Source organism: Schistocerca piceifrons, chromosome 6 (assembly GCF_021461385.2).
Source record: "Schistocerca piceifrons isolate TAMUIC-IGC-003096 chromosome 6, iqSchPice1.1, whole genome shotgun sequence".
NCBI lineage: Eukaryota > Metazoa > Arthropoda > Insecta > Orthoptera > Acrididae > Schistocerca > Schistocerca piceifrons.
This window is the reverse complement of record NC_060143.1, coordinates 436,930,746-436,949,896: the sequence shown is the minus strand read 5'-3', so window position 1 is coordinate 436,949,896 and position 19,151 is coordinate 436,930,746. Positions and strand designations below refer to the sequence as shown.

Genomic DNA, 19,151 nt, shown 5'->3' with positions numbered 1-19,151 from the left:
CCACTAAAAACATATATGTGACATGGGCTAAAAACAAATTATGCACTAGTATTTCCTAGCTACACATGCATGTACAGGTATGAACATGTAAGTGCTAAATTGAAACTGCCACATCTTGCTTTCAAAACATTCTCAAAAGGAAATGAAATAAAAGAAGACAAGGGAGGAACAATGACGATATATCAATACATTTTTAGTGCTTACAATCATCTCAGTTTCAACATTAGCACAGCAAGCATCTTAAGAAAACTGTTCCATAATGTACATTTCAGACTTTCAAGTAAGTACATTGACATGATAGTGTAACTAGTACTGCTTGTGAATCAATAATCCACAATTTGGAAGAATAATTTAATTTGTAACATATTGCTGATAAAACACATTTTATACAAAATGTTATTTGAACTACTATATAACAGGTACAAAACACTTAGTGAATATCACAGTCCAAATACTGACACAGTTTAATCACCAGCTGCTTGCCAGTGTGCAAAATTACTGGTATCAACTGATCATCATGTGGGGAAAACAAGCAAGCATTCATAATATACTTAAAGTTAAAAAGTAATGCCTACTTTTTACCTGTCACACACTGTTTATATATGCAATTGTTTTCACCTAAACATCGGTGTAGCAAATAAAAAAATAGTTTACATTTCTGTACAAATGTTTTTAAAAGTCTTTCTCTGTTTAAAGCACTGACATGCATAAGTTATCGTATAAAATTTTGCGCTGCAACTTGAAAGGACCTAGTATTCTCAGATATGTGTTAATAAAAAAAGGTAAAAAGTTTCAAGCTAATATCAGCATTAAGAAAATAATGTCTGCAGTAAGTATTTACTGGAAACGTGGCAGTCAGCAGCTTCAGGAGGAACAGCAGTTTCCATTCATGGGGAATGGAGGAAGAGAGAGAGAAAGAGAGAAGGAGGGGGGAGGGGGGGAGGGAGGGAGGGAGAGGAATCAAGCATACGGGTGTGCCCCCTCCTACACACACACACACACACACACACACACACACACACACACACACACAAAGTACTGTATCTGCAAAGGGATCTACATAAAAGTACACCAAAAATTTCAATATGAGGAGGAGGAACACTGCACTACCCATTTCCAAAGTAACTTATTACATTTCATTCTGCTCTTCTCCACCTCAGAAAATGAATAGCAAACTAAAAGTTCTTTGAATATGGTATCTTTCCTAACATAAGAGATCAAAATAAAGTTTTGTTGTTACAGACACTGAGAATGGAATGACGTCATGGAACACTACACAAATAATTACAACTTAATCAGTCATGTGAAAAGAAGAGACAAAAAGTGAACAGGAAAGAGCATTCCAAGCACATTAACGAATATACAATTCCTTGCATATCCAGCTAAGAACAAGAGATGTACCCATCACTGTCACAGTCTTATTTAATAAAACGATGAAGTTAGTCTGCCATCCTCCTCTGCAATAACTAAATGGATCTATAATGAACTCTCACTACAGTAAATATGTGTAAAAATGTGACTCATTTAATTCACTGGCAACAATGACAACACTGATTAAGCATTTAAATACTTTTTGTGGCTCATTTGTGCCTGTTTTGTAGTGAAACATGTACAGCAAATACTGCCTTAACATGAAAAATAAAGAAACAAACTTAGACTTTTCAACAAAAAAATTAACATTAAATTTGTGCACTTTTCTTAACAAACACGTTAGAACAGGAACTGAGTAAACACCCAAATTCACCAAAACCCTGCAGAGTGGTTAGCTTACAGTTCTGGTGAACTGACCTATATGAAAAACTGAAGACCAATTCTCTCACTTTTTGAGTACAATGTTTGAAGAATCAGAATCATATAATAATAATAATTCTAGACAATAACTGCAGCTCATAAAGGCTAAATTAAGGTGTCTTACGAGAAAATGCCATACACCCACATCATTCAAAGTCATAATTACAACAAAACAGTAAAATGACATGTAAGGTGCCTATTTTCTCCCCTTATCAAAGCAAATGCCACTGCATGTCCTGCAGGTCTGGTCGTACAACACTGCATGTATTGCAGTTCTGGTCATATAACAGTATTAACACAAATAATAATGTGTGAAGAAATAAAGAGCACATGAAATATTCAAGTGGATATAAACACAAGTATGGAAATTTTCACTATTGCAAAACAAAAAATAGCATCCCTAAGTATCAGGTGATGACAGGGAGAGTGTCCATACAAGCGGCACTTCTACAGGTTTATGCTTCTTTTTGCTCTTCACTCGCACACCACTTAAATCTGGCTTATCATGTCTTCTGTTCTGTACATCACTAAAATCACTTGTCTCTGAATCTGTCTGAAGATTCTTCACTAGTCTATTTTTAGTATGTTTGGAAATTACCACAGTTTCTGCTTGATCTAAAGTGTTCTCTCCAAAACCCTCACTATCAGCTTTTTTTCCACACTGGCTGTCCAAAAATGCACTGGAATTCATTTCACTGCCTACATTATTGAAAAGAGCCTTTGTGGAGTCTGCTACTGCATTAGAATTCTGTCTCCAATTATAATCCATGGATGATGGTGAACGGCTTTCAATTTTACGCAAGAATCTACCATTTTCTTGTTTCTTTTTAGGTGTTTGCACATTTGGGTAAACCTTTCTTTTAAGATTGAATGGGTCAACATTAGATATAATATGAGATCCTCCATTTAGTGCAGCTGCTGAGCGGCTCTCATCTGAGAGGTTAATATTCCTCAGTGTATTAGGTTCTACAGTTCCTGTAGAATCCATGGTCAAGCTATTGCAGAATGTATAATCTTGTTGGTAGTACTGGCAAAATAGAGGTTCAGACTTCACACACTGCATTGCCAGCCATGTATGCAACAAAAGCAAAGGAAAACGATGTGTCCAGTAACTGACAAATTTGTCAGGTATTGCACCCAAACTTTTCTGTACCTCTGACGACAGCTCCCGGTAATGGTTTTTCTGCACAAAGGAAAATAAGATTAATGGAAATATCTGACAGAACAGTGCATGTTAATCATAAATTTATTTACAATGCTACCACAAGATCACCAACTAAAATCTGTATTACAGATACACTACAATCTGCTTATGAGATTTCTCACAGAAGGTGGAAGCGAAATGAATCTAAAGAGATTAACATAAATTTAAAATAATATACGGTGCATAGGATAAATTATGTATTAGCCAGCTTCTTTCATTCACACATCTGTTTACACAAAATGAATAAAGGAACAATAGCTGCTACTCACCATATAGTGGAGATGCTGAGTCACAGATAGGCACAACGAAAACACTGTCAGAAAGTGACCTTTCGGGCAACAAGACCTTTGTTGAAAGTACACACACACACACACACACACACACACACACACACACACACACACAGCCTCTGGCTGAGACCACACACACATTCCACATTACATTCCATCTTGGATTTCCCACTGTTTGAATAAAGGAACAGGCAACTTATAAGATTCTCAGAGATTCTTAAACCAGTTTTCCGCCATACTTGTACTTATTCACATCGTAAAGCAAATGTAAAGGTCACAGCTATATTGATACGGGGTGTATTTGGCAATGCAGTATTGTTTTCTATACAGCATCTCTAGCCACTTTCACCAATTCTTATTAAAAGAATATTAGTTACCACATATACACAAAAAAACTCACTAGAGATTGTCTATCAATTAGTATGTTTTATATGTGGCTCTTCAGTTGTCAGAGATCTTACCACTAATGAGGCTGGAGGAGATAGCAGCAGGAGGTTACACACAGAAGTTCTGTAGCAGGAAAAGTCAACTGATAACCTTTCAACATTTGAACTCTTTGCTGCCAACTGCCCTTCACTGTGGGACTTTATAATGTTTCAGTTGTAGTCCTGTGACCCCCCCCCCCCCCCCCCCCATTTTTTCTGAAAACTTTCAGAGTCAACATTTTTGTTTTCTCCCACGAATGACTCACTGTTGGAGTCCCACCTTAAGGCCATTCTTTCACCATAGTTTCTCCAGTGCTGAAGTTCTAACATCAACAAATTACTATTCTGCTGTAACTGAAGAGGTGACAGTGACACTATGTTGCGCACACTATAGTGACTGTGAAATTGAGAAATTTTTCCAATGTGAATAATAGGTAAAGCTGGAAAAAAAATGAGACTTCAAAGTTAAGAATTTCATAGGAGGTCAAGTGGTGGTGATTCTTCTCAAATGTAAATAATAATGTATATGTCTTCCTGAAAGACCACAGAGTAATGATATTAGAAAGAGGAATAGGTGCATGATGCAGAGCATGTGCTATGATGCTGACATATGACAGGTGGAGCACAGACTGTGCAGTGACTGTAAAATCTGAGAAACTAACACTAGTCACAACACACATGGAAAAACAAGATAGCACTGTGGACAGAATTGATCATTATGTTGGCTGCTATAGCAGTGTATAACTGATGAAATGGTGGAGAAACAGTAAAAGGTGTTTTAAAAAGACTCATCTGACAGCACAAAACTAAATTCCTACACAGCTGAAGACAGAAGCTTGCATTTCATTTTAGTTTCTTTTTCTTTTTTATACCTTGGAGCAGGCTGTTAAGTTCTTGTGGACATCAAGAGGGACCTCTTTGCTGCAGCTAGCTGACTCACGCTCGCACATTTGTTGTCCAAGTTTCGAGTCAAGAGAATGGAAATTTGTGATAAGTTCTATGGAACCAAACTGCTGAGGTCATCGGTCCCTAGGCTTACACACTACTTAATATAACTTAACTAACCTACACTAAGGACAATACGCACACACACACCCATGCCCAAGGGAGGACTCAAACCTCCGATGGGGGCAGCTGCGCGGACCATGACAAGGTGCCTCAGACTGCTCGGCTACCCTCGCGGCTCGATTCAAGACAACAATGGCGCAATACCAAAAGATGTTATTTGTTCTTTGTGTCAGCAGCTCTATGTTTCAGCAGGTCAGTTCAGTTAAAACTGTGCTGCATGATTTTTACTGCAAGACTGGCACTGCACCTCCTACAGCTCAACGTAGTTTTTTTTATGGGGAAGTCCACAGGTCACCACACTGCGCTTGTTCAAGAAGTAGAGTTTTGCATATGGTTCACAGCAACCTACTTGTTGTGCCAGACAAGAGTTAGCCATTACTTGTATGTCTTGTCTAGCACGTTTCGCAGGGATGTTTGTTTTTCAGACCTCACAGGATTCAACTGCTGCAAGTCCTTGATGTTGATAAACCAATGCATACAGTTCTGTGAATTCGTTATGTGATTGTAGAGAGAAGATAACAACTTCCTTTTATGCTTAGTTTTCAATGATGAATATATAATTCATTTATGTGGAAAAATCAGTATCCACACACTACAGATCATCATTGCTGACTAGGCATAAAGAAATGTGAAGTATGTAATGTTTGGCCAGTATCAGTTAGCAAATTTCAACTTGAAATGACACGACAAAAATTTTTGTTGTGGACTGAGACTCCTATCCAGTAACTACTGTCTATGTTAACTAACCATGAAACACATTAAATATGGTTTCATTTGCAATTTGAAACTTGAAATGATGTGATGTAAAATTTTGCATTGGTCAAGGATTTGAATTCAACACATAATCGGATTATTAACTAAGCAATGGCACATGTTAAATATCGAACATTTTTACCAGTAGCGAGATGTGAGAACACGAAATAATGAGACAAAAACCTTTTGCCCCACTGAAATTTGAGCTTTCTCCCCACTGAAATTTGAGCTTGCTGCTGTTATTTTCTAGTCATGAATATATGTTAACTATCAGTTTCTTTCACCAGTAGCAATATGTGGGTATCATGTTTGAAAAAAAATAATGTAACAAAAAGTTCTGTGTCTGACTGGGAGTCGAAGCTGGTTCCTATCATTATTTATGACAACACAAGAAGAGACGTTAAAAATAAAACTTAATTTTTAACCATAGTCAGGTGCTTGCATCCCAGAGCTTGAAATGACATAGCGAAAATATTCGTAATAGATGAGGATGCAAACCCAGAGACCGTCATGGAGACGTTGAGGACTCTGGAATATTGGAGACAGAAAAAAATGATGGAACTGTATTGTCCTGAAGGGGTCAAATACCATGGAAGGGGAGATCCAAGTTTTTATCCCAGTCAGGCAATAATCTTCGCCTCCTCCTACTCGTCCTTTTTCTTGTGCGTTTGTCCTGCATTGGCACAGGGTCAATATGGTTAGAAACAGATTTGGCGCAGTTAATTTACAGGGTGGCCCTTCTTGGTACCACTCTGTTATCCCTTGGGATGGAATATGTGTACCCCAACTGTCAGCACGCAGTATTACTCATGTGAATGAGAGTGAAAGATCCTGAAATGCTTGCGAATGGTGTAACTGTGGAGGGACTTGGATACCATTCACCCAGTGTGATGTGGGAAATGACCTTTAAGCCACAACCAGATTGGCTGGCACACTGAACCTCGTCACTAACGTAACGGTTGGATTCATCCATCACTGGAGTACCTTCCCACCTGGGAAGTGGTGCTTAAAACACATGTGGCTACCCAGGTGGCACATCTCAAGTTCAAATAAAATGTGTGCCCTGTGACGCCAATGAAGACTGGCTCATTAAATAACATAAAATGTCTACTGTAAGGAAGCTTACCGATGACAGACTTCCTACTTGGTGCGAGTTTCGTCTCTGTCATGGCCCAACTTAAATGACTCTATTCTAGTCAGTTGTGAAGGGACATCATGTTTAATGCAGATTTGGAAGCATGGTCCAACATTATGTTCTTCACTTAGTGTTACCAAAGATGAAGAGGATCTGTTCGTGTTCCTTAAAAGTAGTTGCCTGAAGTGGGAACTGAAGCTAGACATTAGGCATACCAGGCTACCATCTGTCCAGCAGAGCACTAAATTCCACATATAGCAATGTCATGTTTTTGTCCTAATGGAGGAGGCACAATGTTTAATGAAAATTTTCGCTCCCTGGAGGTGGATTATGCCTTGTCCGATACATTCATTTCTTTTTTTCAACCTCATTTCCATTTGCCCACAGCTAACCAATTCAGTCTTTTGTTTTGATTTTGTAATCAATCAAATAATATCATATAATGGCCATGTGCACAAAGTGGCAAAATTGTAGGATGTGGAAGTTCCTGAAGGAAGTGTTAGTTCTGACATGAGCTGCCCTGAAGAAATGTTATTTACATCTAAATCCACATTTATATTCTGCAAAACCACTGTGATGCGCATGGCAGAGAATACATCCTATTGTACCAGCTATTCCTTCCAGTTCCTTTCATGAATGGAGCGCAGGAAGAATGACTGTTTGAATGTCACTGTGGGTGCAATAATTATTCTAATCTTATCCTCACAATCTCTATGTGAGCGATACATAGGGGATTGTAGTATATTCATAGAGTCTTCCTTCAAAGCTGGTTCTTGAAACTTTGTTAATGGACTTTTTTGTGATGGTTTATGCCTATCTTCAAGATATCTCATTCTAACAGTGACTCACTGACATTACAGTCATAGAATACTGCGTATTTTCATTATGTGAAATGTACAATTTTATATTTCTGAACATTTAAAGCAAGTTGCAAATCTTTGCACCAATTTTAAATCTTATCAAGATCTGACAAAATATTTATGCAGCTTCTTTCGGATAGTACTCCATTGTAGGTAACTACATCATTTGCAAAAAGTCTGACGTTACTATTAAAATTGTCTGCAAGGTTATTAATATACAACATGTACAGCAAGGGTCCCAACACTCTTCCCTGGAGCACACCTGAAGTTATTTCTACAGCTGATGATAACTCTCCATCGAAGATAACATGCTGCATCCTCTCTACCAAAAAGTCCTCAATCCAGTTGCAAATTTCACTTGATACTCGATGGGATGGGATGTTTAAGGGGGACTAAACAGCGAAGGTCATCAGTCCGATACTCAATGACTGTACTTTTTACAACAAGCATAGGTGTGGTACTGCATCAAATACTTTTCGGAAATCAAGAAATACTGCATCTACCTGACTGCCTTGATCCAAATGTTTCAGTATGTCATGTGAGAAAAGTGTGAGTTAGGTTTCACACGACCAATGTTTTCGAAATCCATGCTCGTTGGCACTGAGAAGGTCATTCTATTCAATATACCTCATTATGTATGCTTATAATAGAAAGAAACATTCCACGTGGGAAAAATTATATATAAAAACAAAGATGAGGTGACTTACCGAACGAAAGCGCTGGCAGGTCGATAGACACACAAACAAACACAAACATACACACAAAATTCAAGCTTTCGCAACAAACTGTTGCCTCATCAGGAAAGAGGGAAGGAGAGGGGAAGACGAAAGGAAGTGGGTTTTAAGGGAGAGGGTAAGGAGTCATTCCAATCCCGGGAGCGGAAAGACTTACCTTAGGGGGAAAAAAGGACAGGTATACACTCGCACACACGCACATATCCATCCACACATACAGACACAAGCAGAAAATATGTCTGCTTGTGTCTGTATGTGTGGATGGATATGTGCGTGTGTGCGAGTGTATACCTGTCCTTTTTTCCCCCTAAGGTAAGTCTTTCCGCTCCCGGGATTGGAATGACTCCTTACCCTCTCCCTTAAAACCCACTTCCTTTCGTCTTCCCCTCTCCTTCCCTCTTTCCTGATGAGGCAACAGTTTGTTGCGAAAGCTTGAATTTTGTGTGTATGTTTGTGTTTGTTTGTGTGTCTATCGACCTGCCAGCGCTTTCGTTCGGTAAGTCACCTCATCTTTGTTTTTATATATCATTATGTATGCTCATGGTCTTGTGACAAATGTTACACAGTGTAAACAAAAAGCCAAGATATAGACCCACTCCTTTCTTTATTTTTTAAACTACTTTCCGTATGATATGACTGCATAGCAAAAGCGCTGTGACCATCGCTTAAGCAGCATATCATGTGAGGAATATTGGAGTATGTAATCTACCACTGCAGGAAAAATTTACCTGGTAAAACTAGCTTGTTGCAGAAGTTCATGGAGATTTTGTTTGGGATACTGCCACACGGTTCACTGTGACTGTTCTTGGGGTGACTTACTGAATGTTGCATACATGAAGGTTACAAGGTGTGATGTTTATGTATTTGGAAATGCGGCACAAAATGGAAAAACGTCTTAACATTTGCAAAATTTTGTTCTCCTTGGATCTGATGGAGGAGTGAAGGTAGTGGATGTCACACGTAGGGTGAGTGCAACAGAGGAAATTATGTTGAAAAATATATTTCTCATTTCAATTAGTATTGTTCTGAAATGAAACTAAATTCACAAAAACAATGGGTTTTTGTGGTTTATCAATAAGGTCCTCGATAGGGTGCCTGATAAATAGAAAATGTGAGGAAATGTGAGCACAGACTCCATACTAAAGACTTGCATTCAATGTGCAATAATGGGGAAGAAAGAAAGGATGATTAGGGTTCGACATATCACTGAGGATAGGGTCATAAGAAACCAAGCAGAAGATTGGGAAGAATGGATAAGGAAATTGGCTGTGTCATTTCCAAGGAAAGATCTCAGCATTTGCCTTAACCAATTTTAGAAAATCAAGGAAAATATAAAACAGCATGTCCAGACAGGGATTGAATCACCATACATTAAGGTCATAAAAAGAAAATAATGGTCAAGCTTAACAAAAGTATTGCAATTAAGGGGGTTTATGCCAGGTGTCATTTACCACAAGAACACAAAATATTAATATTAACATCTCTCTTATTTTTATCTGCTTTCTACACTAAACTAATGAACAATGCTATAAAATATGCACTATACTGATACAAATCAGTAACAACTGATCAGACTCTTATAATGAAAGATTGTCGTAACTGAACATAAAGTGTCCATAACATAAGCAAGTCCACATCATCACGAGTTAGTAAGGTAGTACACACTTTTGACCTCAAAATGGTCTATGCAGTTCTGTGTGTTCTGTGTAATACCCAAGTAACATTACAGAACTACTATATAAATATAACAGAGGGAAACATTCCACGTGGGAAAAATATATCTAAAAACAAAGATGATGAGACTCACCAAACAAAAGCGCTGGCAGGTCGATAGACACACAAACAAACACAAACATACACACAAAATTCAAGCTTTCGCAACAAACGGTTGCTTCATCAGGAAAGAGGGAAGGAGAGGGAAAGACGAAAGGATGTGGGTTTTAAGGGAGAGGGTAAGGAGTCATTCCAATCCCAGGAACGGAAAGACTTACCTTATGGGGAAAAAAGGACAGGTATACACTCGCACACACACACATATCCATCCGCACATACACAGACACAAGCAGACATTTGTAAAGGCAAAGAGTTTGGGCAGAGATGTCAGCCGAGGCGGAAGTAAAGAGGCAAAGATGTTGTTGAAAGACAGGTGAGGTATGAGTGGCAGCAACTTGAAATTAGCGGAGGTTGAGGCCTGGTGGATAACGAGAAGAGAGGATATACTGAAGGGCAAGTTCCCATCTCCGGAGTTCTGACAGGTTGGTGTTAGTGGGAAGTATCCAGATAACCCGGACGGTGTAACACCGTGCCAAGATGTGCTGGCCGTGCACCAAGGCATGTTTAGCCACAGGGTGATCCTCATTACCAACAAACACTGTCTGCCTGTGTCCATTCATTCAAATGGACAGTTTGTTGCTGGTCATTCCCTCATAGAAAGCTTCACAATGTAGGCAGGTCAGTTGGTAAATCACGTGTGTGCTTTCACACGTGGCTCTGCCTTTGATCGTGTACACCTTCCGGGTTACAGGACTGGAGTAGGTGGTGGTGGGAGGGTGCATGGGACAGGTTTTACACCAGGGGCGATTACAAGGGTAGGAGCCAGAGGGTAGGGAAGGTGGTTTGGGGATTTCATAGGGATGAACTAAGAGGTTACGAAGGTTAGGTGGACGGCGGAAAGATACTTTTGGTGGAGTGGGGAGGATTTCATGAAGGATGGAGCTCATTTCACAATATTCCAAATATTCACAAATATTCCGCATGTCCAGGGCCTCGCTGCGATGGAGCACTTCCTTTCACGCCGATCACCTGCCACCCTACCGAAAACCTCTTTCCTCATTACCTCAGCTAGGTTCATCCTGACCCACAACTTCTTCACTTTTGAAGGTCAGACATACCAAAAATTAAAGGGAACAGCCATGGGTACCAGGATGGCCCCCTCGTACGCCAACCTATTCATGGGTCGCTTAGAAGAAGCCTTCTTGGTTACCCAGGCCTGCAAACCCAAAGTTTGGTACAGATTTGTCGATGACATCTTCATGAACCGGACTCACAGTGAAGAAGAACTCCAGAATTTCCTCTCCAACCTCAACTCCTTTGGTTCCATCAGATTCACCCGGTCCTACTCTAAATCCCATGCCACTTTCCTTGATGTTGAGCTCCATCTGTCCAATGGCCAGCTTCACATGTCCGTCCACATCAAACCCACCAACAAGCAACAGTACCTCCATTACGACAGCTGCCACCCATTTCACATCAAACGGTCCCTTCCCTACAGCCTAGGTCTTAGTGGCAAACGAATCTGCTGCAGTCCGGAATCCCTGAACCATTAGACCAACAACCTGAAAACAGCTTTTGCATCCCGCAACTACCCTCCCGACCTGGCACAGAAGCAAATAACCAGAGCCACTTCCTCATCCCTTCAAACCCAGAACCTCCCACAGAAGAACCCCAAAAGTGCCCCACTTGTGACAGGATACTTTCCGGGACTGGATCAGACTCTGAATGTGGCTCTCCAGCAGGGATACGACTCTCGCAAATCCTGCCCTGAAATGAGATCCATCCACCAAGAGTGTCTTTCCGCCGTCCACCTAACCTTCGTAACCTCTTAGTTCATCCCTATGAAATCCCCAAACCACCTTCCCTACCCTCTGGCTCCTACCCTTGTAACCGCCTCCGGTGTAAAACCTGTCCCATGCACCCTCCCACCACCACCTACTCCAGTCCTGTAACCCGGCAGGTGTACACGATCAAAGGCAGAGCCACGTGTGAAAGCACCCACGTGATTTACCAACTGACCTGCCTACACTGTGAAGTTTTCTATGTGGGAATGACCAGCAACAAACTGTCCATTTGCATGAATGGACACAGGCAGACAGTGTTTGTTGGTAATGAGGATCACCCTGTGGCTAAACATGCCTTGGTGCACGGCCAGCACATTAACACCAACCTGTCAGAACTCCGGAGATGGGAACTTGCCCTTCAGTATATCCTCTCTTCTCATTATCCCCCAGGCCTCAACCTCCGCTAATTTCAAGTTGCCGCCATTCATACTTCACCTGTCTTTCAACAACATCTTTGCCTCTTTACTTCCGCCTCGACTGACATCTCTGCCCAAACTCTTTGCCTTTACAAATGTCTGCTTGTGTCTGTGTATGTGCGGATGGATATGTGTGTGTGTGTGCGAGTGTATACCTGTCCTTTTTTCCCCCTAAGGTAAGTCTTTCCGCTCCCGGGATTGGAATGACTCCTTACCCTCTCCCTTAAAACCCACATCCTTTCGTCTTTCCCTCTCCTTCCCTCTTTCCTGATGAAGCAACCGTTTGTTGCAAAAGCTTGAATTTTGTGTGTATGTTTGTGTTTGTTTGTGTGTCTATCGACCTGCCAGTGCTTTTGTTTGGTAAGTCTTATCATCTTTGTTTTTAGAACTACTATATACATACAGAAATGGGACAGTGGGGAGTAAATGCATACATAAACTTAATTAACAAATCACTCAATGCCACACACAAATCAATCAAATTGTGTGTTCACAAAAAACTAAAAATGATGTAGGTGTAATCAGAGAAATACAAGTTTTAAAACAGGGTGTAATGTCTCAATTTCTTTATTTTTTCAGTTTTAGATCTAGTGGGTACTAAACCGAGGATGCGAGAAGACTTAAGCTGGAGAATTTAATATTTCCTCCTGTTTTTCACTCTGGCAACTCGTAGCTCGGTAAAAGAATAAGTATAAAGCTGAAAAGGTATCTAGGTCTCCAGCGAGATTAGAACTGCAAAGGTAGTTCTGCTTCAAAAAGGGACCACATTAGTACTTAGCTGTGCTTAGTTAAGAAATTGATTAGATGCTGGGTTTGACTTTCTGCCCAACACAAAACTTTACGTCATGTCTGTTGAAGTTTAAACATATGCACACTTTGTTACTTGTGAATGAAATCATATTTAACATTTTTCATGGTTAGTTAATAGGGAGAGTAGTTGCTGGATATGAGTCCCAGTCCAGCACAACAATTTCATCAAGTAATTTCAAACCGACTCTTGCTAACTGATACCAGCCAAAACTGTGATTTTACATGTCTCCTTACGCCTAATCAGCAATGACAACCAGTGCTGTGTTCTACTCTTGGTAAGGGATAAAACCTTTGATTGGTTAACAATGGCCATAAGTGCTAGATTTTAATTAGAACAAAACAGTGCAGTATACCATCTGAAGTTTAGACACCTGCACAAGTAGCTGCTCATGAATCCCTTAGATAGTTAATGTCATTTGGTACTAGATAACAAGAATGATAGGTGACTTAGATTCACATGCCATAGTAATTAGAGTGAAATTACTAGTGATATGCTGAGTGTACACGAAGTGACAAAATAACAAGCCTGCTAGTGTTCACACTTCCAATTCAGTTCTTCACTGCTACTTACCCCAATAAAAAGGTGAAATAGTGAGCAGTAAGCAGTGATAAATTGATGCCATTTTGCTAGGCAGAGGTGGGATGGGAACTATTTTGTCCCACCAAAATTTTGAAATGTATCATATTTCACAGAAATATAAGTAACAATATTTTGTGTGAAATATTATTTTCTTCAACTAAAAACACTACACTTTGATGGCACAATTAATTGAGTGTGCCATTTGCCATTCATAGTATAACAATAAGACAGCAAAGGGCCAAGGAAAAAGAATACTGTTAAGGCCTCTAAATTAATTTGTGTTAGATGTAGACTGGCTCTTACTTTGGATGGGTGATAAATGCTTCATCACACAAATTTTAAATAATAAGAGAATGTTGTGCAATTTTGGCTTTTTAAATAAAATGACTAGCAATTTCAACTTAAAATTAACATCTCCTGCAGCATGGGGCTTATGCACTGAAAAAGAATAAATAACTAATTTTTGCCTAGTAGAGCGATCTGACACTTAGAACACGGAATTAACCTCTTTAGTTCCAGGGCACCAACATGTGTTCCCTCTGATATTTCTATTACATTTAACTGAGGACACAGAGCACTGAAAGTTTTTGCAGTGGGTAATGGCACCTTGCAGAAGGTAGGCAAGGTACTGGCACATGTATGTTTGTTGTTACATGGGTTCTGTATGCAGATAAAAGTCACCAGTTCTGTGTCTTGTATATGACATGCAGGAAGTGAAGAGGTTAAAGACAAAAATGTCACGGTGACAATACAGACTTTGTAAGCCAATGACCAGGGGCACAATAATTACATCACTGTGATACTCAAACATACCTTGTTTCGTAATGCACGAAGCAAATCCCGGACACTACTACCAGTGTAGCTTCGGAATTTCCGCAGATCCTGAGCAACGTCCTCACTGATATGTGCTCGCCAGTCCGAGCGCACAACACTCAAGCTGCAGTGCTCTAAGGCACGCAAGACAGGACTCGAATAATCATCTTTCTCGACGTGATCACTTACATCCTGGAACCAGTTTAAGAAAATCGCACTAAAACACCTAACCTAGATGTGCCACAGACCAGCTTTAATCACTTACTCCATCAATGAACTTTCTTAAAAAGAGAAAAGCACAGTTAATGCAGTGAAATTTATCAAGCCAATTCCTAAAACGGTATAACATTTGAAATAAGTTGTGTAATACATAAATATTATTTAAAATTAACAAAAACAATATAAAATTTTAAAAAAATATCTAAAAAAGGAGGATGTTTAAAAAACCTGAAAGGAAATATGTTGTTGTAGCAAGGCATTTGTTTTCATTATTCTTATTATTTCTCTATTCCAGTTACTGGTCCTTCCAATGAGGTTTGCTCCTGTGTCTCAACAGCATGTTGGCATGAAGTACATTGTGATACAGTATATATTATGAAGGCAAACCTAACGGCATCATCTGTGAATTAGATGCCTCAAAGTCTGTTTAAAAAGTACTGGGTATTCTGTAATTTCAAATGTTGCGTTAGATCGATTCACGCGATTTTTGTTCTTGTGTTGGTAAACATGTCTGAAAAATATCTGTCCAGCATTACATGTAAAGGAGGTTTAATCTGTTGTCGGCTGTCAGAGAGGTTCCATGTGTTTTGGCTACTTATTTTTTACAAAAGAAGATGAAAGAATTCAAATAAAATTTTGATATATAAAACCAGAATAAATGCAGCACAGTTTCATAAATGTTACATACTGCTTTTAGCAAGTCTGCTATGAATAAAACAAGGGTTTACAAGTGGTATAAGCATTTCTGAAAAATGCCATGAAGATGTTGAAGATAATAGTGCTTTTGGCACCCCGACAAATAATCAGCCAATGAAATTAAGGAAAGATTGAAAGAAATGATTGTAGACAATTGTTGAATCACAATTAGAGAAGTCTATGATGGTGTTCGATTGTCAACTGGATCACGCCATGACATTTTTTCCAGATGATTTGGGCTCTAAACAAAATCCAAAATTGCTGAACTTTGAACAAAAACAGTGATGAATGCCAGTTGCACACTTGCAGTTAGACAAAGTCAGCAACAATGAAGAACAACTAACATGTATCATAACAGGTGACAAAACCTGAATTTCAGAGTAGGATGTCAAAACTAAAGGTCAATTGTCCCAGAGGAAGCATTTTGAATCGTCAAGACAAAAAATAACTTGACATCTGTGATCAAATGTGAAAGTTATGAGCACTGTGTTCTTCACTTTCATGGCATAGTGCACCACGAGTTCCTGCCACAAGGTCGAACTATCAGTAAGGAGTACTGCATTTTAAAGACTAAAAGACACACATTTTGCTTTGAAAATGGCCTCCAAAATTCAGATGCATCTTGCATTCAAAGTTACTATAAAAATGTCCAGTGTTTGATTTAAAATTCCCGCCAGTTTTAAAGATGGCCATATATTTGAAGCCTTGGGAAAACTCTCTCTATCTATCAACACTGGATTCAACTGGCAGCAGCAGTGCACTGATGTGACTGGGATTCATAAGCTTGCTAACACTGTCTTCTTCCCACTCCACCATCACAAACTCAGAAAACTGTCTAGATGATGCATCATTGCAGTCTATGGTGTCAGTGAACTTGAATTGAAAACAATTGTGATATCAGTAACAGAACAATATTTTTGATAGTATCTAGTTTTGTAATGGTAAAAAATCAAAAGTATTCATATGATGTGGTTATAAATTGAAAGTAATAGCATATGCAGAAGGACATGGAAACAGAGCAGCTGAGATGCATTATGATCCTCCACCAACAGAAAAAATATTTGCGGCTAGTGGGGTAGTAAAGAAGAACTGAAAAAAATGAGGAAGACTAAATGTGCTGAGGACTCAATGCAAAATGGTCAAAACTAGAAGATGATGTACTGAAATGGATCCGAGAACACTATCAAAATGGCACTGGAAGTTAATAAAAAAAGATTCAAAGACACACTCGTAAGCTATCGACACAGTGAAACTTGATGACTTTAAGGGTGGAGTTGGTTGGTGCTACAAGTTTATGAAGCATCATGGACTTAGCATGTGAAATGAAACCAAAATTTCACAGAAAATGCCACAAGAGTATGAAGAGAAAATATTATCTTTCCATTGCTTTATATTCAACACTGAACCAAAAACTAAGACAAATAATGAATATGGACAAGACTCCTCTGACATTTGATTAGCTGAGTAACAAAACTCTTGCCATTAAAGGTGCTAAAACTGTAACTATAAAAACAAGTGGACGTGAAAAAATGCATTACACTGTTGTCCTTTTATGCTGTGCTGAAGGAATGATCATTTTGAAGTGCAAAACAATGCCAAAAGCTTCTGAAATGCCACCAGACAGTGTTGTTCATGTATTACAAGGGTTGAAATAATGGAAGGAAACATTCCACGTGGGAAAAATTACAAGGGTTTGATGGACGAGTGTGTTATGAAATTATTGATTAACAGAGTATGGGAGAGAAGGAAATGCACTTTATTGAAGAAGAGTTCTCTTCTTGTACTAGATCAGTTTATCAGTCACTTGAAAAATTCTGTGAAAGAGAAACTGAGACAGAGAAATACAGAGGTTCCTGTTATTCCAGGAGGACTTACTTCACAACTGCGAACTCTTGATGTCTCTATAAATGAACCATTTAAAGTGTATATGAGAGAGGAACAGAACAAATAGATGGTCAAAACCCAACAAGAATTCACACCAAAGGGCACTTTAAAATGATCTACAACCAAACAAGTGGTCAGTGGGTAAAACAGTCATAGTCGAGGGTGAGAGAAGACATTATTGTTAAGTCTTTCAAGAAGTGCAGCATAAGTAACACTCTCAGCGGCAGTGAAGACCATCTTATATATGAAGAGGACAAACCACGACGAAGAAGAGGAGGAGGCAGAAGAAGAAGAAGAAAGTTCAGATGACGATTTTCAGGGATGTTAAAGTCAGTTTTTTTTTTTTTTATAAATTAAGAACATATTTTAGCCTATCTTTGCAGTTTAATAATAAAAATGGTGAAAATGTTGTTTTTATAAAAAATTGCTTAAAAATTAAGGTGCATCTTATAGTCCGTAGCATCTCATAGTCCATAAAATACGGTATTACCTACAAGTTAAACAATATTATATAGGGCATAGGCCTGAAACTAGTTAAGGAAAATTAGATTATTGTCTCAAAAACAGTGTGGCTAGTTGCAATCTTTTTCCTCACTGTAACAAATACAACGTTCCACATACAAAAATGTATTGATAAAGATACGTAAGCTGTCATTCTACTTCATGACAAAATGCTGTGTGACATATCTATGGAACATTTAACTAACTAAATAGAACAAAAGACTGAAACAAGTTAAGACAGTGTGTGGTCTCCGAGATTTAAATCAGATGGGAGATCATGTAAAGTCTACACTATCCCATTATGCAAAAAGGGAGAGCAGCACCACAATAGTTTTTGAACATGTATGGTACATGCTGAGTATGGGGAGGACATTAGAAAAGCATCCTTTCCGAGATTTGAAATTTATCTCAGATTCTCTACAGTATTAAAAATGTGAAGTGGGATTCAGTGTACTACAAGGTCAATTATAACAAATAGATAACTAACAGACAATGGGGAATCCAATCTCCATATAAAGAATGGACAGCTGTAGGTTTTAGTATTGGTGCAACTAAATCCATTTTGTATTCAGCTCAAGAAGGATTTCCATTTTTATTAGAATACTGAGCTAAAATGAAATTTTCAATTTTCCTCCTTTTTGTTACTGAGACACATTGTGGTTTTCTAACCATGTTAAGGGGCTCCGGAAAGGCTCAAAATCATGAAAAGTTCAATTTTTACTTTTTTGCGTTTTCTGGATCTGCAGACTATTACCTTTTAATAGATATATAATTTATTCAATTCCGAAGACTACAACTATTTTTAAATTTTTTTTGAAATGTGTTCTACATGGGCGTGACCCACTGTGGCGCTGTTAAACTGCTGTCAAATGGTGTTATTATTAACGTCCGTGTTCATCAGGTACATTTTAGTGATGTGAGATAAAGTATGTGTTGTGGCTAACCTGTGATGGTTCAATATATATCGCTGGTGTGATTGTCGATTGTTTCATGTTTATTTACTCTGTCGTTATCTCGAAAATATTCGTAATTAATTCTGTTTCTTGAGTCTCTGTTTTGTTGAAGTATAATAATGAGTAAAAGTAAAGTTATTAGAAATCCTCTGAAGGCTTTTAAGAAAAGGAGAAATGTTGGAAAGCCAAAGGTATGTGTTATTACTGTAAACAATAAAGACGATAACCAAGTGAGTGAACCTAACCTCTCAAGTACACCTGCCCATAGCAGTCAAAGTGGGAAAGAAAATACTTCACAGAAGAAGCTTGGTTCAATGAGTGAAAACTATGAATGTTTTATGGGCGAATCAGATGTGAATGAAATATTTGATATGTCGGTTCTCAAAGGAATCTTTTCAAACT

General features: G+C 38.7%; 1 protein-coding gene across 1 annotated transcript in view; it reads right to left on the bottom strand.

Annotated features, from left to right (window-relative positions):
• Positions 1–935: 935 nt before the first annotated feature.
• LOC124802734 (serine/threonine-protein kinase/endoribonuclease ire-1) overlaps positions 936–19,151 on the bottom strand; it is a 146,566-nt gene continuing 128,350 nt past the window's right edge. Inside the window, exons 15-16 of the mRNA XM_047263706.1 lie at positions 14,497–14,688; positions 936–2,974 (exon numbers count right to left, since the gene is read on the bottom strand). Coding sequence (XP_047119662.1) covers positions 2,192–2,974; positions 14,497–14,688 — 975 coding nt within the window. The 3' untranslated portion in view covers positions 936–2,191. The remainder of the gene's footprint in view (positions 2,975–14,496; positions 14,689–19,151) is intronic.